The following is a 26,461-nucleotide window of genomic DNA, read 5'->3' on the forward strand; positions in this document are numbered from 1 at the left end:
TGAATGAAATCGGTTGCTACCGGCCGTAATGTGACAGAGATTATCCAGTGCGATATAGAATATGTGAATGAAGGTTTTCATTGGACTTTATGGCTGCCGGAGATGTATCTTATAATAAACAATTTAAATTTCTCAAATTTAATAACAAACAAACGTTAACACTCTATTTACTATCAAGAGAAAGTTTTGAGAGATTAAATGAAATTCCTACACTGTATGACCAGGTAAAAGACACACGTCTAACGCCACAGTCGCTTTTCTTTATTTCCTCGAGAATATAACCGATGTTCATGCTTTTCCTCTCGTACCATATCTTTACGATAGATGTCACTGCGCTTCTATAGATTTCAGGACAATTGAGAGTGTGTGATCTCAGAAGCTGACTTCCACGTGCAGTTCACAGAAAATTTAAAGTATATACAGGGTGCCCCAAAAATGTACACAAACATTGAATGATTATAAATAAAATGTTTATTAAGATGTATCTAGGTTTTATAATCCAAGTTTAAGAAGACAAGTGTAGAATCTTTTTTTGAGTTATCGCAGGTGTTCTGATGACCGTTCTGATCCAGATACTGCCCGCTAGTACAGCGGTAAATCTACGGATTTACAACTCTAAGTTCAGGGGTTCGATCCCCTTCGTGAGCTCGGCAAATAGACTGATGTGGCTTTACTATTAGAAAAACACCCAACACTCAGTCACTGCTGATAAAACGAACAGATGGAATTGCAAACTTCATGAATCATTTCATTTGGTATTTGGGTGCATTCTCTTTCAATTGCTGCTCTCAGAGGTGTGAGGTCTTGTGAACCTGAGGGAAATTCATTGCTACCTCTTCGCCCAATTCATCTGTTTGGCACATTTTCGTCAAGATAGGCTCTCACATTACGATGGTAGTGGGAAAATGCTCCATCTTGCCGGAAATAAAACTCCTCATCTCCAAATTGCTCTCGAATGCGAGGCATAACAGACACTTGCAGCAATTTCAGATAAACGAGACGAATGACTGTGTTTTCAAAAAGGAATGGTCTAATTACGCTCAACGCTGTAACCCCTGTTAAGTTTACATGGTGTTCAACCGTGACATGCGGGTTCTGAGGTGTCTAGTAGGTGCAATTGTGCGATTAACTGAGCCATTTAACTTAAATATGGCCTATACGCTCGAGACAATCTTGTTTGGAAACTGTCCATCCTCCGCAGATTTTACCAGGTACAACTCACAAAATTCAACTCTCTCGTCAGGATCATCTTCATTGAGGGCGTGGAGTAATACCAGAATAAAACATTTCCAATGAACGCGCTTCACCATGCGATGGACGCTCGATTTTGGGAGTTCTGTCTCACGGGTTGTTTGCCGAACAGATTTTCTTGGAGATCGATGAAGACTTTCCAAAAGCTCTGCTTCTCGTGTAGTATTGGTGGACGACCGCGGTCTTCCAGAACGCCCTTTATGGACTTCTTAACAGTTTCATTTGTTTCAAACTTATCACTGATGCAATTAATAGTGAGTTGCGTTGATGGATCTGTTTGAAACTCCCTTCTAAACCGTTTTTGCTCTTCAGCTACGTTCTCACACTTCCAGTTATACTTTAAGATAAAATTTCTTTTCTCAAAGCTTAGTCTTGCTTCTGCCATTACTTCAAATCAGTTGCACCTGTAAAAAATGAAAGTTTGAGTGAGTTAAAATCATTCAACGCGTGAATACGTTTTTTTGGAACACCCTGTATACATATTTATAATTTCTACTTTACCTTTTCACATGTCTGTTTGTTTTTTAATTTCGCGCAAAGCTACTCGAGGGCTATCTGTGCTATCCCTAATTTAGCAGTGTAAGACTAGAGGTAAGGCAACTAGTCATCACCACCCACCGCCACCTCTTGGGTTAATCTTTTACCAACGAATAGTGGGATTAACCGACACATTATAACGCCCTTACGGCTGGGAGGGCGAGCATGTTTGGTGCGACCGGGATTCGAACCCGCGACCCTCGGATTACGAGTTGAACGCCTTAACACGCTTGGCCATGCCGGTCCTTTTTCACATGTCACTGACATCAACTTCACTTAGCACCAATAGTAATCATATCACAGATGAAGAATCGTTGTTATTAGACGATATTCTTAGTACTCATCGTAATATCCTCGACCTTAAGTAAATTAACAAACAAAGACAACATTTTAGCAAAGTTAAGAAATACATATCCGTTTTAAATAGATTTATTACTTTCAAATCGTTATTGGCCGTTCTTAAATGTCACATTTATATCAATATACGAAATAATCTTTGTAATGTTCTTTTGTATCAAGTTTCAGTTTAAATTAAATAAAACCTCTAAACTATAAATAATGAAACTAAGAAGTAGAGTAAGTTGATAATAGTCTTGCAGTTGAGGAGTGTTTTATGAATATTTGTATGCTCGGGTAATTAATATTCATATTTTATAAGGGCATCATGTGAGGTTCATAAAATTCAAGGGTAGACAGTTTGGAACCAGCCAATAAAGGGAAAATTTAAAATAGCCTTCAAGATGATCACTGAAAGAGGCAAATACCCATAGCTCATGTTCAAGAGCAGATAGCACAATGAATTTTGTAATCTAGATATAGGTTTTTGGGATAAAAAAACACCGCAATATTAACAACAAAATTAGTCCTAACTCACTTCATAAATCCAAGATGACTGCCAGTATGGCCACCATATGGATTAAGTAGCAATAGTTTGTGTTCTAGAGTAAATAGCGAAATGTTTTTAAGGTCTAGATATAGGTTTTGAGGACCAAGAAATCCACTTATAACGTAAACAATGATTTTAGTTTTTACCTGTCTGAGAAGTTCAAGAAGGCCATCATCACATGCAATAAAATGCTTTTTAGGAGACAACGGTTTCCAAGTATATATTTTGCGAGTTTTGATCAAGTTGTCTATTTCTTGTGACTGGAACTTTAATAAATGTTCACGATTTCAAAAATATGTCCAGGTATCAATAAATGAATATCAAAGTAATATAAGAATGTTAACATAATGACTACCACAAGGAAAATGAACGTTGTTTCTTAATTTATTGGTAAAAGTACCTGTAAGGTACATCTGTTCTATTTTTGGTCTGGATTTAATCAAAACAACCCATTAGCCTATTTGAAAGATTTTGGAAAGAGCTTGGGTAAGATGGAGGCTTCACTCACTGATACAGAGACTCTTTGCAAGTAGCGTACTTTATGAGATAATGAATAAGCTTCATTGTAATAAATGTTTCAGTTCAAAGAACACATTTTCCGAGGTGCCACCAACCAGCTTGGCTGTAAGATGGCATATTTCACGTTCGTTCTACACTGCATATTTGCAGTTTAATTGTTTAGATAGTCTTGATCTAAACCCAAAAGAATATGGCTTTGAAGAGGTAGATGGCCTGTTTTACAATATTTATGCAAGTGGTTAATGCCAGATGATTTAACTCATAGTTGCACATGCACAAAGTGTGTCACGCACTGCTGGTTTTATCGTAATCAGGATGTACCATGCTGTAAAATAGTCCCATTAGATAGAACACTTTTCAAAAATCCTAATGCTCTTTCAAAAGTGCCTGTGTACAATTACATCATCAACATGACTGCTTCATTGTTTTTAAATGTTATTGTAGGCTCTGCATTTGATTGCTGATGTGGGACTGATATAGAATTATGGGATAAAACACATTTTTCCAGCACATATATGTTTGCAAGCTGGCCATATATCCTGTTTTCTTGTCACGTCTGTTGCCTGTTTGTTTATCTTTCAGCTTTCGCACATTTCCCCATGTTTCCGATCCTTTCCTGTTTTCACTTTTTACACCTTTCCCAGACGTCACGTGTGTACATACACGTGCCACGTACGCTAACTAACAATCCGCGTGCCTTATGTTCACAACCTACCGTTCAAATTTAGCAAGTCAATTAAAATTTTACTCATCGCAGTAAATTTTTCAAATTGACAGTAGAATAACTCTTCATTCCACTAACAGAATGAAGAAAAGTAAAAGTTTCTGAACGCCTCCGGATGTCTAACAAGCCCTATGTAAGATTTTAAAAGTATAATAAATGTCAGATCGATACGATACGATGTGGCTCAAAAAAGGTATATAGTTTGCTACACGTACATGTATTGTTTCTACACTAAATAGGTCAACTTCAAGTCATATAACACCATAAGTTGTGATTAATTTTAGTAAAGGATAAATCTTTCTATACACTTTAATGGCTGAATGCTAATCAATTCTTTTGATATGTTGTCAATTTGTCTTCAAATATTTAAATCATTTCATAGCCACACATCTCCTGTTGTACATGGAGAACTTTCTCATTAAGATGGATATTCTAAATATCTTTGGAAGCTCGAACTAATTGTAGTATCTACAACAGAAATAAGTTTCTTAACCCCAAAACCTATATTTTAACTCCAAAAACAATTTTACTATCTGCTCTAGAATACGATATGGATATTTACCCCCTTGCGGCTGCCATTTTGAAAAAAAATCGAATGAATCAGTTTGTTTGTTTTGAATTCCGCGCAAAGCTACTCGAGGGCTATCTGCGCTAACCATCTCTAATTTAGCAGTGTAAGACTGGAGGGAAGGCAGCTAGTTATTACCACCCACCGCCAACACTTGGGCTACTCTTTTACCAACGAATAGTGAGATTGACCGTCACTTTATAACGCCCCCACGGCTGATAGAGCGAGCATGTTTGGTGCGACCGGGATTCGAACCCGCGATCCTCGGATTACGAGTCGAGTGCCTTAACTCATCTGGCCATGCCGGAACCCCGAATGGGTCAGCACAGATTTTATTGCTAATGTTGTTAGTGGTTTATTGGAATCCAAAAACTGGATCCTGACAATAAAATCGTTGGTATATGCTCTAGAAATGTTATGTCACAGCTACTTTTAAAATAACAGAGCCATTTGTTATAAAAATTCTTTGCTAGTTTATTTAATATTATTAATGCAACAATGAAATTAATTAGAAATTACCTTCAACTTTATGGTTTATTTCCCTCTGGTGTGAGAGATCTCAGTACAACTACATAGAAACGTTGGTATAAATGTTTAACAATAGATACTGTTTAAAGTGAATTGGTAATCACTTAATTCTTTATAAAAAATAAAGATGCTTCTTGAATTAAATTACTATCCGATTTTGGATTACACTATTCACATATCTTATAATTTATTCTAGTTAGGTTATTTTTCTATTGATTATTATTCACCAGTATTATCTATGTACCTCTTGTCTTTCATTCAAATCAATAAAATAACTTTTTAGACTGTTTTTTTTCTTTCCGTTTATTAATTATACACATTTCTTCCGGAAGTGTATTAAAACGTTTTGCGGCCGCAAAATTTCGAAGACTAAGCCCTACTGTTGATGTTGTTCTTGGTAATTCAACCCCTAACTACTCCGTGTGTGTTACCACAATGATCCAGTCACTTCACTTCGGGTCTTCCACTATTTCATTTAATCAGTGTAATTTAAAAAAATATATATATCTCCTTGATATCTAATACAGACAGCTACTTAAACAAAGGCTTAGACGGTTCCAGTGATTTTTTTCTAAGCATTACCTTTATTATATTTTTTCTGAAATTTGGCTAACTGGATTTAGAGAGAGGAACAGGATACTGGAAGCTCTGTTAGGAAAGCATCATGTTACAAGCAACTTGAGCAATTTGCTAAAATAAATTAGTGACGCAACAGAGTACAGTGCTGACTGGTGAAAAACCCTAAAGGCTAGAACAGCGTCTTATTTTCAACACCTAGGTAAGGAAATAGCTAGCGAACTAGAGGCAAGATGCACAAGTTACAGACGCAGTTAACAAGCTTAGTTAGATTTGCAAACTGCGACCAAGAATTTCCGGAGTCAAGAAACATGTTAAGACAAGAATTAGATCAACTGTACGAAGAAAACTAGAGAGCTTACGTATAAGAAATACTCAATAGCGATTTCTATAAACGATTTAACAGCAAAAATAATTAAACCTACAATATCACAACTGAAAGACAAAGACGGGAAGAGAGTAACAGATAAAATAGGCTTATGTAAAATAAATCTGGACTTTTATAAATATTTCAACAGCAACAAACAACACTGATAAGAACAGGTACTGATTATGAAACCTGCACAGAGTGTATAAACAGAAGTTTAACCTTTCTAATGTTTTAGATTCACTGACAACAAGTGTCTTAGGAAGATAAATTTTCTTTAATCTCAGTATGCTCTGGGACTCTAAACGAACAGTAAAGGCTATCCCGACTGTGTAATTTCACTAGACCAAGAGAAAACACTCAGTGGAATAAACTACAATTTCATGTTTTATGTACCAGGAAAATATGGCTCTCCAACCAGCTTAATATAATGGATACAGTTAAATCATACAGACATAATAGTAAGAATGAATTTAAATGGATATATCACAGAAAGTTTTAATAACAGCAAAAGTGCCAAGCACACGCTGATGACGTCACCCTGAAGTTAAGAACCGACGACTCTGTCTCTAAGTGTATGAATAAACTAATCAGCTTCTGTAGTGCTAGTGGATCAAATATAAATAGTGAAAAAACAAGAACAAACCTCCATTGTAAAAATAGTCTCTGGTCACAGCATTAAAACACTCAATTCTTACTAATTTTCAGTTATTTTCAGCTAAAACGGATTCTACAAAACAGTCTGCAATATAACGTTTAAATATTACAAAATACTACTGATGACGTTTAAAACTAATTCCATTGAAATATAAGCCCGGCAAAGGGCGCTTGACTCGTAATCTGAGGATCGCGGGTTCGAATCCCCATCACACCAAACATAATTGCTCTTTCAGTAGTGGGAGCGTTGCAATGTGCAGTCAATAATACTATGTGTTAATAAGAGAGTAGCCCAAGAGTTGGCGGTGGGTGGTGATGACTAGCTGCCTTCCCTCTATTCTTACACTGTTAAATTAGAGACTGCTAGCGCAGATAGCCCTCGTGTAGCTTTGATCGAAATTCAAAACAAACCAAACCAAAGAAATATTCTTTATACTGACAAAATCTAACATCACTTGGATCAGATGATAATTTCTGACTTGCACAGGGACTAGTACTACCAGTTATTCCCATCCAAACACAAGAGCAGTGATAGCCACGTGCCATCACCTGGACTACCACTGAAAAGACAGTGGTATGTCTGTAGACTTACAATACTAGAAACCGGGTGTTTACCCATGGTAGGCAAAACACAGATATTTCATTGTGTCGCTTTGTGCTAAAGATTAAACAAACAAACCACTGAAGAACACTACTGTAGATCCATGCACAAGTTACAGCTTTAGAACCATAGCTCCCATGGGCAGATAATGTGTTATCTCAAGGAAATGTTTGAAAGCAAAGAACCAAATAAACTTAACGATTTTCGTAACCGTGAGTCATGGACAAAACAACTGCATAAACCAAAAATAAACAAATAATTGAAACATTCTTCACTAAAATGAGAAGGTAGAAAATATATACACCATATAGGTTTTATAAGGTTATAAATACAGAAACTATTCTCTTAGCTGAAATCTTTGCCGTCTACAACATTTTTTAATTGATACGACTATTTGTTGACATTTTCTCCATACGTGAGCCTTTTACTACCGCTCTACCAAGTTTGTTGAGCGATGAGAGGGAATTATTTTGTATTTTAACACAATAATCGACCATATTTCTAAAACCACTAAACACAACCTTTTATGCTAATCAGGGCTTTTGGAATATTTGTTTCGTAATACGGCTAATTCTTCCATGCTATTATAGAATGTAAATTTGAATGCTATGGTTATGCTTCACTGATCGCTGTTGACAACTAAATGAACCAGAGTGAGAATACTTATCATTTTTTAGAATTCCCTCATACTTGTTTGTTTTTGAATTTCGCACAAAGCTACTCGAGGGCTATCTGGGCTAGCTGTCTCTAATTTTGCAGTGTAAGACTAGAGGGAAGGCAGCTAGTCATCACCACCTACCGCCAACTCCTGGGCTACTCTTTTACCAACGAATAGTGGGATTGACCGTGACATAATAACGCCTCCACGGCTGATACAGCGAGCATGTTTGGTGCGACCGGGATTCGAACCCGCGACCTTCGGATTACGAGTCGAGTGCCTTAACCCATCTGGCCATGCTGGACCCTCCTCATACTTGTACCAAGGGCATATCATAAGAGTTCTGCATGAATGAAAGTACTGAGCAAATTTAGGGCCTGAAATAGCTGTCATGGTATCACATGCAGTATCTTAGCTATATATATATATATATATATATATATACCCATCATGGAATTAGCATGTGGTACGGTTATATGCTAGAATAAATCAATTTCATAGCATTCCACAAATAATTGTTGATAAAAGCACTGTTTAATAACAGTATATATTAAGTTTTGTTGTCATCCCACGGTCCAAAATGTATAGAGAATTGTCAGTGGAGCAGAAAGTTTGCACAAAACTTCACATAATGCTGGTTGGACTCTCCGGCAAATTGTTGTAGACTTGAAATGCTCCCCCAAACAGTCAAGTACAGCCTAGATCGTGAGACTGACATAAGGAAATTTGAAAATAGAAAAGGAAGAGACAGAATAGCTAACCTTATTGATACTGGTGCTAGGTATCTTCCTTTATAAAGTCTTCAGGAAAGAAGGAAGACTGCCACTGATCTCAAGCATGAGATGAACGACCATGCACAAAATGGCAGGAAAGTGTCCAGAACTACAGTGTCAAGGAGACTAAAAGAGAATGGAATAGTTGGTCATGTAGGAGTTAAAAACCTTTACTGCGATCTCTAAAAATTGTTAAGAGACTAAAATTTGCTAACAAGTACAGAAACTGGATTGTTGATTATTGGAAATGTGTGTTATGAACGGACGAGTCCAAGTTTGAAATATTCGGCTCAAAGAGCAGATTGTACATTCGGCGAAAGAAAGGTGAAAGATACTTACCTCAATATATAGCACTTACCATGAAGCATGGGGAAGGCATTGTGATGGATTGGGGGTATTTTTCTACTGAGGCGACAGGAGATATTTGCAAAATAGATGGAATAATGAACCAGCGCATGTACCAGTAAATACTGATTCGTCATAATATATCTAAAGGTTTGTCTATTATTGGTAAAATATTCTACTAACAAGACGATAACGCTCAAACACTCGTCCAACCTATGCATAAATTGCTTAGCTAAGAAAAAACTGTTGGTTTCACTTAAATGATGCAATGACTCCTACAGAGATCCGATCTCAATCCAATTGAGCATATCTGGGAGTTGATGGATCATAAACTTGTGAAATCAAAAGTTACTTTCAAATAAACTTTATAGGAGTGTATTAGAAACATTTGAAGTAACATTTCAAGGGACACTTTGATTAAATATGCTGTAACAATGCCTGAAAACTGTCTATAATTATTAAAGTAAAAGAGAGACACACCAAATATTAACTGTTTGTTTGCTGAACTCAAGCACTTCCACTGAGTTTCTGTTCTACTAAATATAAAGACTAAAATTTTGATGTTTCACTTGTGATTTACCTTCCACTGTTCTTTCAAAGTAGCCTGAAATCTAATTTTTGACATTGTTTTAACACTTTTGCAGAGTGCTGTATGGAATAGCATGATGAACCATATTCTTGATGTATACAGAAGTTGAATAAGAGGTGCGAATTTGAAACCTTATGTTGGAGATCCCATTCTCTATTTTGCCTCATTTACTTCCTGATTGTGATAATTACAGATGCCCTAAATACGCAAATAGTTTTTACCCAGTAGCTTTGGTTGTAGTTATGGATGTTAAATCTGTTACAAGAAGTCACAATAAGTTCCAGGTAACTTGATAAATAGTCCTGGTTCCGTATGATGATACACAATCCTTTTCCTCCAATGTCTTTATATGAAAAAGATATCCCCATCCTGTAAATGCAAAATTTCTGACCTGAAATTATCCTAATGATCTGAAAGTATAAATATTTTGTGTTAAAAGAGACGTTACATGTCCATTCCAAAAGCAATCAATTTACAGTAGTTGTTAAACCTCCAATAATGTCAAAATGTAGTTCTGATACACCCAGTTCTACCATGAATTTGTATTGCACGTAAAAATCACACAAGCCTAATATCTCTATTTATACTTTGAAAAATAACTTACTATTCACAAAACTGAACTAACTGACAAAATGGATGACACTAACAAACCAAATTGACTGACAAACTCTGTAATCAGCCATCCACTGAAACAGACTGACAAATTAATGATTATCTACACTAGCATAGCTTATGGTTTATACCACTAAAATCTTTCTCTAAATTTTAAAGAGGGGTCTAGTCTTAAAGACACGCGATCATTATCTAACGTCATACTGTCCCTGTAGCCATACAGGGACATAAATGTCTAAAACCTTCTACTAAAAATAACAAAACAAAAACATAGCCTGCAACAACATATTTTCAAACATCTAGTTAAGCCTACCTTTCTTGACGTTCTGAGTTTTCTCGACTACAAATAAAAGTTTATATAAATATAACACTTCATCACCGAAATGAAGCATAAGTAATTTTGGTTTGGTTGTTGTAAGGCAAGAAACTATATAATGGGCTATCTGCTCTCTGTCCACCATTGTATTGAAACACGAGGGATAGCTGCAATACTCGTCCACAATTTTAAGGTGATGAATTAAAAGGAAAGCAGCTACTTAACACCATAAACCGCTAAATCTTCGGCTGTTCTAATCAATACTGGAATTTGATTATCACACTTATAACGCAGGCGCGACCGCAAGATGTTTAGTGCGATTGTGGCAGCGTATGAACCATGGAATCTCGGATTTACACAACTGAGCGACTGGGCCACGCTCTGCGCTCTTGTGTAAATTGTTTATGTTAAAAGCGTCTATGACGTTCAGGAAGCAGACATTTATGAAAAAAAATTGCTGTGATATTTATTAATATAATATATAATGAAAGATGAAAACATTTATTGTTTTAATATAACAGAGTTTAACTTTCACATTAATGAGTTTGTAATATTACACTATGTAACACAAATTTTGTTCCTGGATAGTATGTGTTATTTTTTAGTTGCTTATGTCGCAAAAGTACAGAAAATGACCATTATTCCCTTCAAACTTTGCTTTTGTGACCTGGATAATGAAATTTAGAAATTAACCTATTTTCTATGTAAAAACTGGCAAATTTGCACATTTTCATTTACATAAGGTCTGAATAAAACAACATATGAATCAAGATTCACATGTATTTACACTAAAGTTATACAAAACTGTTCAGAAGTGAGTAGTTTTTTGAGATTTGCGACTGTAATGTAAATCACTTTCACGCATCAGCCCCCAAATTTAGTCTCCCATTATGTTATCGTTATACGCTCCTTGGTAGCGGCGTTCAAAGTCCAGTATATCTTGGTTGAAGGACTCGCCTTGCTCATTGAGGTGCATCAAATGAGCCAGAGGAAGAGAGGAATACTTATTCCCGTCATGGAGCAGCACAGCTTTGAGGCTTCAGGATGAACTATCAATGAAGAGGCGCCACTTGTTCGGGTTACAGGCAATTCCAATTACCTCGCACAGACCGGATACATTGTGGCAGACCATAGCCCATCTTGACGAGTGAAGAAGCTTGTAAAATGTCGATGACGCTTCCTTTGACTTAAGACTTGCACACTTTCATCTAACAAATCCCACTCCTTGAGCCTAGATGTCAAAAACTCGGTATTCGACTTTGTTAGACCAAGATCCCTGATCAAGTCATTAAGGTCTCTTTGGTTTGGGTAGTATGGGTTACTCTCACCAGATGCACCTCTCAAATTGTAAATTGGATCTTCAACGTCTAACTCCTCTTGTGGTTCGCTGCTCTCTTCTGAGTATGGCTGCTTTCTCTCTGGCGGAGTGGATATAGGGAGCTCAGGGCAGTATGGCACTGGGGTGATGGATTATGGAAGGTCGGAATACATGATAGCAGATGCATTATTCCCAGCCCGACATTTGGAAGGGTCCACCATGCAAAAGTAGCAATTGCTTGAGTGGTCAGTGGGTTCACGCCAAATTCTTGGATGGCGAACTTTATGGCTCTCTTTTCCCCTCTGTACCGTCCAAAAGAGCAAAATAAAACTGTTATTATGAAGAATAAATTTATTTCATCCACAACTAATGTGTAAGAGATTCATGCAAAATATTTTATATGTGATATTTTTCTATACTATGGGAAATTAAAAAAAATTAATTAAAAGGTATTTACATTTTGAAAAGTCTAAAATTTGTAATATATAAAATCCTACTATTCAACCAAGCAAAAATCGTCCGTCTTACCTTCTAGAGTTTTCTTGCAGTGCTCGCAGGTAAAATGAGGTGCCCAGGGTTTGTCTTGATCCCCTAGAGGCATCCGAAATATAACTTGTAAAAATTCTCTCTCAGCTACTCAGCGCTGAATCTACTTGGAATGTTTTGGAAAATGGGTAACTTTGAACATTTCATTACCCAGGTTACAAAAGCAAAGTTTGAAGAGAAAAACAGGTCTTTTCCATTTACTTCAGGCATAAGCAATTGGAAAATAACACTTTCTGCCCAGGAGCAAGATAAACTTTTGTTATATAGTATTATTAGACGAGACAACAGTGAATAACAAGCAGCCTGCGAGTTATATATAAAAAACATGAAATTCATGAATATTCAAACATCAGTATACATGTATATATATAAAAAGAACCAATAGGCGAAGAGTTGTTATAAAATATCCTCCAGAATAGCGAATGAAAGTATTTGTTTTGTTTGTTTGTTTTTAATTTAGCGCAAAGCTACACGAGAGCTGTCTGCGCTAGCCGTCCCTAATTTAGCAGTGTAAGACAAGAAGAACGGTAGTTAGTCATCACCAGGTCTTGGGCTATGTTTTTCCCAACGAATAGTTGGATTGATCTTTACACTATAATACCCCCACGGCCGAAAGGGCGATGATGTTCGGTGTGACGGTTATTGGAATCCGCAACCCTCAGATTACGAGTTGAGTGCCTTAACCACCTGGCTATACCTGGTCATGAAAGTATTTACGGGAGTAACCAAAAATGACAAGTTGATTATTTTACTTACATAATTTGCTGTTTTTGTCTTTATAAGTTTTACGTTTTTTTTTATAACAATAACAAAATAGCAAAATTCTCGTCATATATTTAAGCCCGTTATATCTTCGCAGATTGACAGTAGTAAAAGTTTTGTATTTATAAAACGTTTCACTTCTTTCTCGCATATTATTTCAAAATTTATATAAATAGATCTGGAGTAAAGGCTAGAAACCTCTCTAAAATTGACGTTTCCTGAAATTCGTAATTTCATTCCTGTGTCTTAATCTCACTTGAAACATAATAGAAATATCTTTCAGAATTTAAGAGCAATAATAAAATTTTTATAAATGCTGTAAAAAAGATTTGTTCTCTGATAGTGTTTTTAACTGAACCAATCAGGTTTCAGCAGGTCTCACATGATTCAAGGAACGTGCAAAGCACGTGAGCACAGATAAACTTGTGTTTGTAAGAGATAATTCACGTGAATTTAGTCACTTTAAATTTCAGAAAGATTACAGGGATTATTGAAATTATTTTACTTTTATTTTTTGGTTCAATTATTACTCCACCAGGCATTTCATTTAATTAAAAAAGTTTGAAAAATAATTACTGCCCTGTTCTTTGAACTCAAAACACAGCATGGGCAGAATTTCGCTTCAAGAATTCACATTACTATCTACATTGTGGACTGGGATATTTTGTAATTATGTATGTTATTCTATTATTGCTCCATTTTTTCCGCAACTGGTAAGTAAAGTTTTTGTTTTTTTTCACTTTTGGGAAGATAAATACTCTATATTCCAAATATCGTGAACCCCGATTTCACAAACTTTCTCATAATTATGCAGGTAGTCTACCATATATGGTTTACAGTGATATATACATCAACAACGTAAATATGATGTTAGGTTACAGTATGTGACATAGGTTACGTATACCTGTTCTAGTATTTTACGACACTTTGTTAAAACAGGTAAGAGTTTAGAAAACAATAACTCGAAATATATTAATGACAATATCTACACACAGTTACTGTTACTATGATTAATACTGAAGTAAACGTTTAAATAAATAAATGAACATTTAAAACTAAGTATGTAGTACAATGCTTAACTTGCAAAATATTGTAATTTTTTAGCATTAATCATACCGTATTTATAAATACTTTTTATTGTATCTTAATTCTGTGGTAGATTATTCTTGGATAAATACTTAAAAGAAAACGATATTAACTATTAAAATAAGATTATTATTATTAGTAAACTTATAATATCTCAAGCGAATAATGTAAAAAGCTTAAACATATATTAATAAATGGTAACTTTTTTTAAAATATTCAGCTTCCCGTGTAAAGCTTCTAAAAAATCTCGAACAATTCTTGCTACAGGTTTCTTTGTTTTAAATAAAAAATAGACATCTGTGGTGTTTGTTTATGAATTATTCATGTTCTGCGTAGTTTTATCTTTATAATAACGTAATGTTGAAAGTTGGCATCGGCGATTGTTTCCATAGAGAAAAACTTTGCGCAAACCTACTCAAAGGCTATTTCTGCATAACAGTTCCTAATTTTCAATTGATAGACTGAATGGACAGCAGCTACCGCCACCTCTTGGGCTACACTTTTGTATGATTGAATTGTGAGATTTGGCCTCATTTTATAACGTACGTTACGTCTCCATTTTGTGGCAACGGGGAGAAAGCTAAGCTTTCAGATTCGTAGACTGGGCAGGTTTATCACTAAACCATACCCGCCAAGGCAAGAATGCAGCTTTAAATATTAAAACAGAAAGTAATTTGAACAATTCTACTAATCAACTTGTATATTTAATTGGACTTTACAAGTAGTGAGTTTAAGATAGCACTAACATGAAACAAACAGTATTTAGAGTAAATGCCCCTAATGCAATACATAAATAATATATTAAACGTTCATTTTTTTTACTATTGACAAGCAAATGTCGAGAGCCACTGGATTACTGTTTTTTTTTTTAATCAGCAAATTTTATTGTGAAAGATGATTTGTTTTTAACAAGTTCGCAAGCCAAGATGCTAGATTTTTACTGCTTCATTATAACTTATAACATTATAAGTACAAAATATCGAATATTATCTTTGTCCTATTTTATAACCCAAGTATTAGAATTAAGTTCAACTGCTTTTTAAGTATAACTATACTTATAACTGCTCTGCTGAAGTTTGAAATCTCATATTTATTTATTTACTAATCTAGGATAAAAACAATAACAAAAAGCAACCAGATCTATTGATTCGGAATTTGATTTTCTATTAGTAGTTCTGTTTATGTTAGGGCTCTGAACTCCATGCATTTAAGGAATGTGATAAAAAAACAAACAAAGGGAAAAGTTAAATATTAAATATGTTTGTAAATTAGTAAATGGTATAAGAATATATATTTTATTTTAACAATCGTAGTGGATATATGGAATGTTAGTAGAAAATACAGCGTCACTGATAAAGTACAAAGCCAATAGAAAAAAGAAGAAAGGCCACTGTCTGTAGTTCATTTCAAACAAAATTGTGACTTTTTCAAGCCTGATACAGATATTTTCATTTTTTTTTTTTTTGCATTTTTCAACAAATGGTTTTTCTAAATCTAAAGAGAAGTAGTCACGAGGATTCTTACCTGACAAGGTTGGACTGGTTTCGTAAAACAGTTACCTTCTAATCCGAGACATGTAGGCCAGCGAAATCATGTGACGCTCCAGGCAGTGTTTGAATCATGTACAGGGAGGTTATAGAGAAAAAAATGTTTCTCCCTATTTTAACTTAAACGAAATATAAATTTCAATTCCCAACTATTTAGTTCGGCGCAAATCAAATGTTAAGTTTGATCGGGTTATTAATCCTGCCGACTAAAAAGAAAATTTTACGTTTAGACTGAGTTACCTATGTCTATTCGCGAAACTATAGTTGCAAAATAAAATTTAGACAAGCGTATCCCAAACTTTCTCAGTTCACGGCGCCCTTAGTGTCTCAATAACTTTTTAATGGCGCCCATAGACAAAAATAAAAAGCTTATAGTTTCGTTTATTAAGTAGTTAGGTCCAAACAACTTAATACTCAAATATTTATGTCCTAACAACTTAGTACCCGTTTGAAAGAATAATACACGTAAATTGAGAGTAAAAAAATATTTTTATTTCATTTTAAAATAACCACAATCACTAATGGGATGTGTGCACTTGTTGGGCACTGCACAGCTTCTCAAACCTTGGAATCAGATTGGACACCCTCACTCTCATTTCCTGTTCCACATTAATGTTCGCGCGGTACTTGTTTTTTATTACAGCAACCGCCAAAAACCCAGCTTCGCAGAGATATGACGTCGCAAATGAAATTAGGATTTGCTGAGCTTTAGCACTTAGCAGCGAATATTCATCTTTTACTGATATCCAAAACTCAGTTAGTTCCATGCTGTCAAATTTTTTTTTAAAGTCTTGTCACAAGACAACTCAATGAGATTTTCTTATTTTGCAGAGGTAAATTCAAATGGAGACTTAGCCTTGAATGGGTCTTGGATCCATGCAAACTTCTCCATATCTTTTGGAAAGTACTTTTCAAATCGGTCACTGAGGTGTGTTAGGTGCCCCTCAAAAACATTTTTTTAGTTTGTGGATCAAATCAACTTTACTGGATGTAACAAACTGCTGCAACAGAGGGAAAACAGTCTTTGCCACCATCTTCATTCATTTTTCTTCTTTCTAGTAGTAATTTTTATCTGAAGTCTGAAACCTCTACGAGTTTCAGAATGTGCATGTTGCTTCCCTGCAGAGAAAGATTCAACACATTCAGTTTTTCGAAGAGATTGCACAAGTGTGCTAATTTTGACAAAAAATCAGTATCCAAGAAGATTTTAGCACAATCGTGTTCTTCTCCGAGAAAAGAGTAGAGTTCCTGTCGTAATTTGAACACACGGGACAGTACATTCCCATGGGAGAAGCCAATGCGAGCTACAGCAGTACAACAAAGATATGTGCTCAGATCCCATATCCTCACATATTAAAAAAAACAAACTCGCCTTCTGTGGTCGAGTCTATATAAAGTTTACCACTTTCAACACACTTTCCAGGACTAGGTTCAGTGGAGGACACAGGTGCTTCCACGTAAGGGCTTCCTTGTGAATTAAGAAGTAGATCCACAATGCAACAAAAGCTTTGTTTTATAGTGCCTGCAGTCCTCCATTACAACTGGACATAAAGCGACGACCATCGGTACAAACGCCAACGCACTTAGTCCAGTCTAAGTTGTTTTGACACATAAAAGTGTCAAGGATCTCAAACAAGTCTTGAGCTTTTGTACCTGGAGTGATATGTTTACAAAAGAAAAGGTCTTCCACAATCTTGTCATCATCCACGAACCGTGTGTAGCAAATCAAATGAGCATCCTTATTACTATCCGTCGTCTCATTTAGCTGTAACCCAAATTCCTTCCCTTTCATTTTTTCAATTAGCTGATCGTTGAAGTCTTCGGCCATGTGTTGGATTCTACGACTGATAGCATTGTTGGATAAAGGTACACTTGAAAGTAGTCTTCCCACAGATTCACTAACCATAATGTTCACCATATCCACTGCAGCCGGTAAACTCAGTTGTTCCGGGATGGTGTGAGGCTTTTTACATTTCGCGACTCTATATGCCACCTTGTAGGATGTTAGCAAAGCATGGCTTGGTATTGATGCTTGTTTCAAAAATGTCCCTTTTTGTTCTTTCAATTCTTTTAATTTTCTGGTAAAATAATCACAGGATTTACGAGCCATGTTAGGATTATTGGTCTCTAAGTGGCGTTTTAGTTTACTTGGAAGCATGAACTCTGGAGCTGAAATATTTAGATAGAATACACACTGAAGACACTTTTCATGATTAACATCTATCGAAGCAAAACCAAAATCTAGATAATTATCGTCATATTTCCGTTTCTTTACAACTTTGCCACTGGTTTGTGGTTTGCCGTCCTTTTCTTCACTCCCACACTTCTTATTAATGTCCAAAAATCTTTCCATCTCTATGCACAAGAACTAAAAACCAACAAAATAATTCACTGACCTTCGTCAGACCTTGCAGAAACTTCATCACAACACTCTTCAGTTGTATCAACTACTGATGGACCCGGAGAGTCGGCAGGTATTTATATACAAAATCAAAAAAACGAGAAAGTTCGAGAAGTCACTAGCCGAAAGTGCAAGTACACAAAAACATATCTTAAACATCGAGAACGCCATCGAAAGGAATGTCGCGCAATCTAATGTAACAACTAGGAACTACTTCTAACTAGTAGTTCGTGCGGCGTTCAAGAGGTGTCGCTATTGCTGTGTTTGCCTCGAAAATTTTAAATATTCCGTGACGCACAGTTTGGGAACCACTGAGATCCTCAGTGGCGCAATTAGTTAGCGCACGGTACTTATAATTCAATACTTGTGGGATATGCCGGGGTTGTGAGTTCGACTCTCACCTCGGTAACGTAGGTTTTGGAGGAAGAGGTCAAATGTACCTGACCCTCCTGGGTATTTAACATCAATACCCAAATACCGACACAGTGAAACTTGGAACCACTGCTGTAGACGATATTTAACTCATGATGTTCCCTGGTGGGACAGTGGTAAGTCCTCGGTTTTACACTGCTGAAATTGGGAGTTCGATTTCCTCTTGGTAGACACAGCAGATAGCTCAATGTGGTTTTGCTATAATAACACACACACACACATACACTCCTTAATTCTTGTTATTTGTATGATGTTTGTTAAGTTCAAAACTACATGATGGACAATTTGTGTCCACCATCGCTAATTTGTATTAGAGATTATATTATGTTGTGGTTCTGTTAACGTTAACGACTATCAGGGTCTGCTTTAGTTCCTTAAGCAACAGGACAACAGAAGCAACATGACAAGATGATTTTATACTATACTAATTGTTTTTGTGTGATAGTGAACAATGTAATAAGTCTCCACATACAACAAATCTCTCTAAAAGTAAGGCTTAAATAACATGTATTATTCAGAAGTTTGTGTGACTCTAAAACTTCGGAATAGATATGAGTGTTGGCTTTGGAAAACATTCCGATATATTCAGAAGTATTTATGTCTACCTGGCAGGTAAAACAATTTTCGCAAGGACAGGCTGAGTTTTCAAAGCTCAAAAATTTCAAATAAATGTATTTGTTTGTTTGTTCCTGGAATCGACTTTGTTATTCAAATTGACTGTTTCACCGAAAACAATGAGTCGGTCCTTATACAGTATTGGTAGTAAAGTAATCGGTAATCGACTCCCAACTCTTTCAAAACCAATCATACTGTTGTGCTTTTGTAATTGGCAAAAAAACTGAATGCACTTTAAACTTAACTGATATTTCCTATTGACCAGTAGGGTCGGACATAGTCTACTGGTTAACCATTTCAAACAGTGAACTGAGTTTTTATGGTGCGTGGTATTACTTGACTAAATCAGGCACCAGACAGTACAATAACAATATAATCATGGTATTAATTAACTAAATCAGGACTCGGACATACCAGGTAGTTAAGGCACTCGACTCGTACTCAGAGGGTCGCGGGTTTGAATCCCTGTCACACCAAACATGCTAGCCCTTTCAGCCGTAGAAGCGTTATAATTTGACGATCAATCTCACTATTCCTTGGTAACAGAGTAGCCCAAGAGTTGGTGTTGGGTGGTGATGCTAAATTAGAGAAGGTTAGTCCAGATAGCCCACGTGTAGCTTTGAGCGAAATTCAAAACAAACTCAAACTAAAATACACACACACACACACACTGTTTACATTAAATCGAATATCTGCTGCAAAAGCACGTTTCTTGTAACAATGGCTCAATGTTACGCATTATTAATTTATCTCGGACAAGCTTCCAATTTATAATGTTGCGTATTATTAACTGAAATAGATGGAAATTGAGTTAAATTGTAATTGAAGTTTGTAAGTTAATTAAATACAGAGATGTATCAACTTTATGATATTTGCCATCAAGATTGAAACAGTTTTATTTCTTAATGAAAATATATTTTAAAGTACAAATAATACAATTTATAATAACGGTTAATACAAATAACGATTCATATACAAGTGTTTTATAAACTTAGAAACAATATTGAGTTTTCTATCCGTTCCGGAATTTCCTTCATCTATTCGTAGGCTAACGATGAATGAAATAATTGATATTGGTACAGTTCACTTTATGGGTAGCTGGTTAGCTTACTTTGCTGATCACACGTGAGTTTTTGACCGCTAATGTTATGTAATATTTTCGTAAAAATACAGACGATCAACATTAATTCGCTGAAGCTAAACGGTTTATAATGTTCGAAATCTATAAACTTTTCTTGTCAAATGTATTTAATTTCCCGATCAATAAGTGTTTATCACGATTATAACTTCCAAGGTTCATAGTACTCCAACTATAGCAAACCAACAATATAAACTGTTTATACGAGTGTTGAGATGGGTATCTTTTATAAACATTAAGGCGAGATTCTCGAAAGTTCAGTTGGCAACTATACTAGCAGTCACTAGTATTTACATACACACATTGTACATTGATGATTCTTACACTCGAGAACTGGACCGACATAGCCAGGTTGTTAAAGCGCTCAACTCGTAATCTGAGAGTCGCGGGGTTCGAATCCCCGTTACACCAAACATGCTCATCCTTTCAGCTGTGGGAGTCAATCCCACTGTTCGTTGGTAAAAGAGTAGTCCAAGAATTGGTAGTGATGACTAGCTGTCTCTTCTCTAATCTTATAATGTGAAATTAGAGATGCTAGCGCATCTATCCCTCGTGTAGCTTTGTGTGAAATTCGTGACAAAACTCTCGAGAATCTTTTACAACTTTAGTGAAAAGGCGGGAATTTCACAATACACATTTTACAGTATAAATTACATACATTTCTATACATATACTTAACTGAAACAATCATTGACATTAAAATAAATATATAATAGTAAATTTATCACACTCAATCACTTCATCTAATAAAATTATAAATTATTTATGAATATATGTATACACCATTTTGTTATAATTATACAAATAATTTTGGAAAACGTTGCAAGTTGCGTGTCATCCTATGACTCAACATTATGTCTGAAGGCTTATAACGCTAGACACATTGCTTCGATAGCTGTTGTGGGCACAGCACAGATAGCTCATTATGTAGCTTTGCGCTTAACAACAAACAATCGGCCCGGCATGGCCAGGTGGTTAAGATGTTCAACTCGTAATCCGAGGGTCGCAGGTTCGAATCCCGGTCGCGCCAAACATGCTCGCCCTCCCAGCCGTGGGGGCGTTATAAAGTGACGGTCAATTCCACTATTCGGTGATGACTAGTTGCCTTCCCTCTAGTCTTACACTGCTAAATTAGGGACGGCTAGCGCAGATAGCCCTCGAGTAAATTTGCGCGAAATTAAAAAAACAAACACCTCTTACCGATACTGTTGTACTTTTATGATAGTGGGACTATTCTGGACTACTCTAGTTATATCCATACTTCACCAAGTCTAAAGAATTCAGCACAGACCAGTTTAGCAACATCACTAGTAAAGAAACCTACAGACTATGATAGGAAACATATCAGGCTTAGTTCATAATATTTTCCCACATTAACAGAGGAAATGGTTAACAAGCTATTCACTCAGTCTTAAAAATATTAATCAGTCTTCCAGCTGGAGTCATAACTGTCAGTCTGAAGTTTGAAGTGACACGCGAGAAAGAAGTTTCCAAAGCTACGTTTATAAACAATCTAAGCAGGAAGGACAAGACCTCAGTCATACTTATATGGCATGTAAAATATCTTGCCCAACTATCTTACTTAGACTTTCCATCTGAAACTACTGATTCATTGACTTGGAAACAATTCATAGATCTCACAACAGTTCAGTATAGGCGAAATTGGTTGAAGCATAGTAAGTGGGCATATTCAAAGGAAGGTGTCTAGTTGTCAATGTAGTTTTAATTCATCAAAATCACAGATAAACAAGTAAAGCCACCACACGGAAATTACGCGATCATCAGACCAAATAGTTGGGAAATATCAACTCCCTCTGATGATAGTCTAGAAGAACTAATAAGATTAATTAGGTATCTATTATACAAATACAAAATGGAAGAAGTAAACTATAATTTAAGGGGTGTTTTAAGTGTGACTTAGAGACATGTTGGAAGGAATTGTAGAAATAATTTTGTAGGTAATAAATTCTTTCCCAAAGATATCGGAAAAATGAAGCTACAATAAATTTATAAAACACTACCATTACAACTGATATTGTGAGGAACCAGCACCTGATAATATACCGTGGACGCGTTTTAATGCAACGGTTAACTCCAGTAATCAGCACCTGATAATATAACGTGGGCGTGTTTTAATGCAACGGTTAACTCCATTATTCGCTGGTAAAATAGTAGCCCTATTTATCGGTGTGTAGTGTTGATTAGTTGCCTTCCCTTTTGTTTAAAACTACTAAATCACGAACGGGTAGCGCAGAGAGCCTTCTGGAAGCTATGCGCGAAATTCAAAACAAATCAAACAATTTGGTAGTTTTATTTGCATTAAGTACAGCAATTTACTGGAAACACCAGCAACAGCTTTGTTAGGTATAAAGCAATAAAATAGAACACTTAAACAAATCGAGTTACAAAATAATCTACTGCTTAAACGTCTTTAATTTTTAAGAAACGAATAAGTTTTTTTTTCTTATAGGAAAGCCACATAAGCTATCTGCTGAACCCACGGATGGGAATCGAACCCTTGATTGTAGCGTTGTAAATCCGTATACATACCGCTGTACTAGCGGGAGGGAAACGAATCAGTAGAAAGACGTAATATAAGGATTTAAGTTATAAAAAAGCTTTTTCTTTTGTCAAATTTTGTTTATGCACATTTAAAATTAGATTTTCAGTTAAACTACACATGTATATTCCCAGGCTTTTTTTTAACAGTACAAAGCTGTACAATAAAGTATCTGCACACTGTCCACCGTGAGGAATCAAACTACAGATTATAATAACATCGTAATTCCATACACTTGCCGCTGATTTTCTTTGCAACATCCCCCGCTGGCACAGCGGTAAGTCTGCGGATTTACAACGTTAAAATCAGGGGTTCGATTCCCTTTGGTGGACCCAGCAGATAGCTTGTTACGGCTTTGCTATAAGAAAACACACACAGACATGTTTTGGCACCACAAATGTAGTAAATCGGTACAATGCACACGTATGGCTACCCTATATGAATTGTCAGACACTTTAATGAACGTGAGTGGTTCAGAAAAATCTGAAGATTATAGTGTCGAGTGTCCCATGAAACGAAAATATTAAAGTTAACTATTAAACGTGGAACAAAGAGAAAAAAATGCAGAAACTCGAGAAAAATGAAAATGGTAGTACTCGGTATAAAAAACAAAACACTGAAAGAAGAAATATACATACAGGGGTGGACAAAAAGTGACCCTTTTTACCATTTTTTTAGGCTAATTGAAATAAGATCCAAGTAATTACAGCAGGTGCACAACACTTTGTATGATAACTTGTTGTTAAAATAATGAAAAGTCCAGATAAAGTGTAGGTAACATCATGAAAAGTCCAAGTATGTGAAGTTCATTGTTAACATTAGGATTTAAGATCATATTTGAAGAAATCTCATCGGATACGTTCTAAAAACATAGTTTTACATTTTCTTTCTGTTATTTAATAAACGATATAACAAATTAACATTTAATATGTGTGTGTGTGTGTATTTATATATATATATATAAAGAAAGAAAGGGTATATTACAATTATTACTAATACATATGAGTGGGCGTATGTACTACACCAAGCAAATTTGTATTCAGTTGAGCTGATTTTCCAATAATATCAGACCCGGTATGACCAAGTGGGTTAAGGGGTTCGACTCTTTATTTGAGGGTCGCGGGTTCGAATTCTCGTCACACCAAACATGTTCGCCCTTTCAGCCGTGGTAGCGTTATAATGCGACGGTCAATCCAACTATTCGTTGGTAAATGAGTAGCCCAAGAGTTGGCTGTGGGCTGTGATGACTAGCTGCCTTCCCTTACACTGCTAAATTAGGGAGTACTAGTGCAGATAGCTCTCGCGAAGTTTTGCGCGAAATTCCAAAAACAAAACAAAAAACCAATAATATCAGATAGGATATATCGTAAATAGAGGTTCTAACTATCTTAAAATTAGAAGAGAAATTTATTTTTGACAACTTAACCGAGTTTCTTAGTGCGCAATAAATAAACAGATTGAACACTTTGGAAGTATAGTGGAAACAATCTTTATTTTGACACATCAATAAAAAGTGTGCACATGCGTATAGACAGATAAATGATCGCTATTAAAGAAATAAATAGCCCATTACCTCTCTCTCTCAAGACGAATTTATGATTGGTTAGTTACGATGAGAATAAAAAAGTCCTAAACCAATAAAACATGCTTGAATTAAACAGGTAAACTCGCTTTCCTTGTTTTGTCGACGGTATTACCTTGTAACGTTTGTTTTCTCGCAGTATTAGTTAGCTGTAGCATTCACGAATGGATGTTACATTCATTAATAGTTTCAACCAAGATGATATGTGTTACTGAAATATCATATCAAAGATAATTTGCACACGTACCGTAGATAAAAAAGAAACAAAGCAATTAGAACTAGACAATATCAGCAACTTCATAGAATATGTGTATGTACGTATTTGCATAAAACTAAATAAATGATCATATTACAATCTCCCCCCCCCTTCTCTAGTAAAGGTTTTTCCCCATGCCGCCAATTTGAACTCGTTTCTTGGCCAAAGAGGATGTTAACTTTTCTTTGTTCCTTAGAACATGTAACGCCTGATGGATGATACAACCTTTTAACAATTAATGACTCTTAACCAAACCATTTCTAATGATTTCTAATATGTTTAACAAAAATATATATTTATTTTACTACATTTTAAATGTAGCATGAAATAAACCAGTTAATAATTAGTGGAGACTGATAATTATAATTATAATAAAATATATTAGCTTAAATTTAAACAATACTTAGCACATTTAATAACAAGTGCGAGATAAGCCCCTTCAACAACGAAATATTACTTTTTAACAAGGAAAAACTATATGCAGCTAAACACACCAAGACAAAAAATATTTTAAAACAAAATAATCATGTATCTCCAAAATAAAGTAATTTTACTACTGATAGTCAAAACCTTTAACAAAGATTGGTAAACCTTTTTTAGAAAGGGTAGTCTAGCACACTACGCAGAAATTACCTTCATTGAATGTAATGTATAACAGTACCACAATGCAGAAAAATTGAGCTTTGTACATTAATCAAAACATAATCATTCAAATACTAAATACACGTTCGTGATAAGTGCATCAACAACCATTTTACAATAAGTGACAAAGTCAAAGAATCTTTAAAAGAAATAATTTCACAATTTGTTTTGTTTTTGAATTTCGCAGAAAGCTACTCGAGGGTCATCTGCGCTAGCTGTCCCTAATTTATCAGTATAAGACCAGAGGGAAGGCAGCTAATTATCACCACCTACCACTAACTCTTGGGCTACTCTTTTACCATCGATTAGTGGGATTGACCGTAACGTTATAACGCCCCCACGGCTGAAAGGGCGAGCATGTTTGCTGGAACGGGAATTTGAATCCGCGACCCTCAGATTATGAGTCGAGTGCCTTAACCACCTGGCGATGCTGGGCCAATTTCACAATTAAAAAAGTAAATAATAATCACAAAAGTGCGCATACATATCTATAGATTATAATTTTCTATATAAATATCTACATATATACACTGAACTTAACAAAAACAAGCTAAAGAAAACTAGAACATAATTAGCAATACATACATATATATACACACAATTCATTGGAAATGGTATGATATTACAGATTTCTGTTTTTGGATGTTGTGTGTAGGCACTTGCCACATAAGGCTCTCGTAAAGTCTGTGGACCTCACATATTGTGTTTGTTTCATTGACCAGGTGGTGGAGAGATTGGTCATCATCTGGTCTTCTCGCGGAAATCTTCAGTTAGGCTAATGTGTGTGTTTTGTAACAATCTTTATTTGTGCCAGCAATATATCTGTTTATGGAAAAACGCTTCAAGAATACTCAACAACAAAAAATTAAAATGTCACTGGCTAATTCAAGAAAAGAAGGCAGCCAGATGCATCTAGAAATCTATTATTTATGTAAAAGTCCAGATTATGAGATCGTGTAAGTTATACCAGTTTTAAATTCAACAGAATGTGTAAGTGGATCGTATTGTCCATTTAGACCCATAAACTAGATACTGGTCAAGTGACATGTCTACAAGCTTAATCCTTATT

The 26,461-nt window shown here is 35.6% G+C and overlaps 2 protein-coding genes across 2 annotated transcripts in view; one reads left to right on the forward strand and one right to left on the reverse strand.

Moving 5' to 3' along the window:
* Positions 1–16,074, reverse strand: LOC143229647 (uncharacterized). Its single transcript, XM_076462257.1, has 2 exons — positions 15,744–16,074; positions 1–1,655 (listed from the first exon to the last, which is right to left on the reverse strand). The coding sequence occupies exon 2, from the start codon at positions 1,634–1,636 to the stop codon at positions 1,304–1,306; it is 333 nt and encodes a 110-aa protein (XP_076318372.1). The 5' UTR covers positions 1,637–1,655; positions 15,744–16,074; the 3' UTR covers positions 1–1,303.
* LOC143228383 (MFS-type transporter SLC18B1-like) overlaps positions 13,542–26,461 on the forward strand; it is a 19,496-nt gene continuing 6,576 nt past the window's right edge. The window contains exon 1 of the mRNA XM_076459648.1: positions 13,542–13,846. Within this exon, the coding sequence (XP_076315763.1) occupies positions 13,739–13,846 (108 nt within the window). The 5' untranslated portion in view covers positions 13,542–13,738. The remainder of the gene's footprint in view (positions 13,847–26,461) is intronic.

This window comes from Tachypleus tridentatus, chromosome 10 (assembly GCF_004210375.1).
Source record: "Tachypleus tridentatus isolate NWPU-2018 chromosome 10, ASM421037v1, whole genome shotgun sequence".
Classification (NCBI taxonomy): domain Eukaryota; kingdom Metazoa; phylum Arthropoda; class Merostomata; order Xiphosura; family Limulidae; genus Tachypleus; species Tachypleus tridentatus.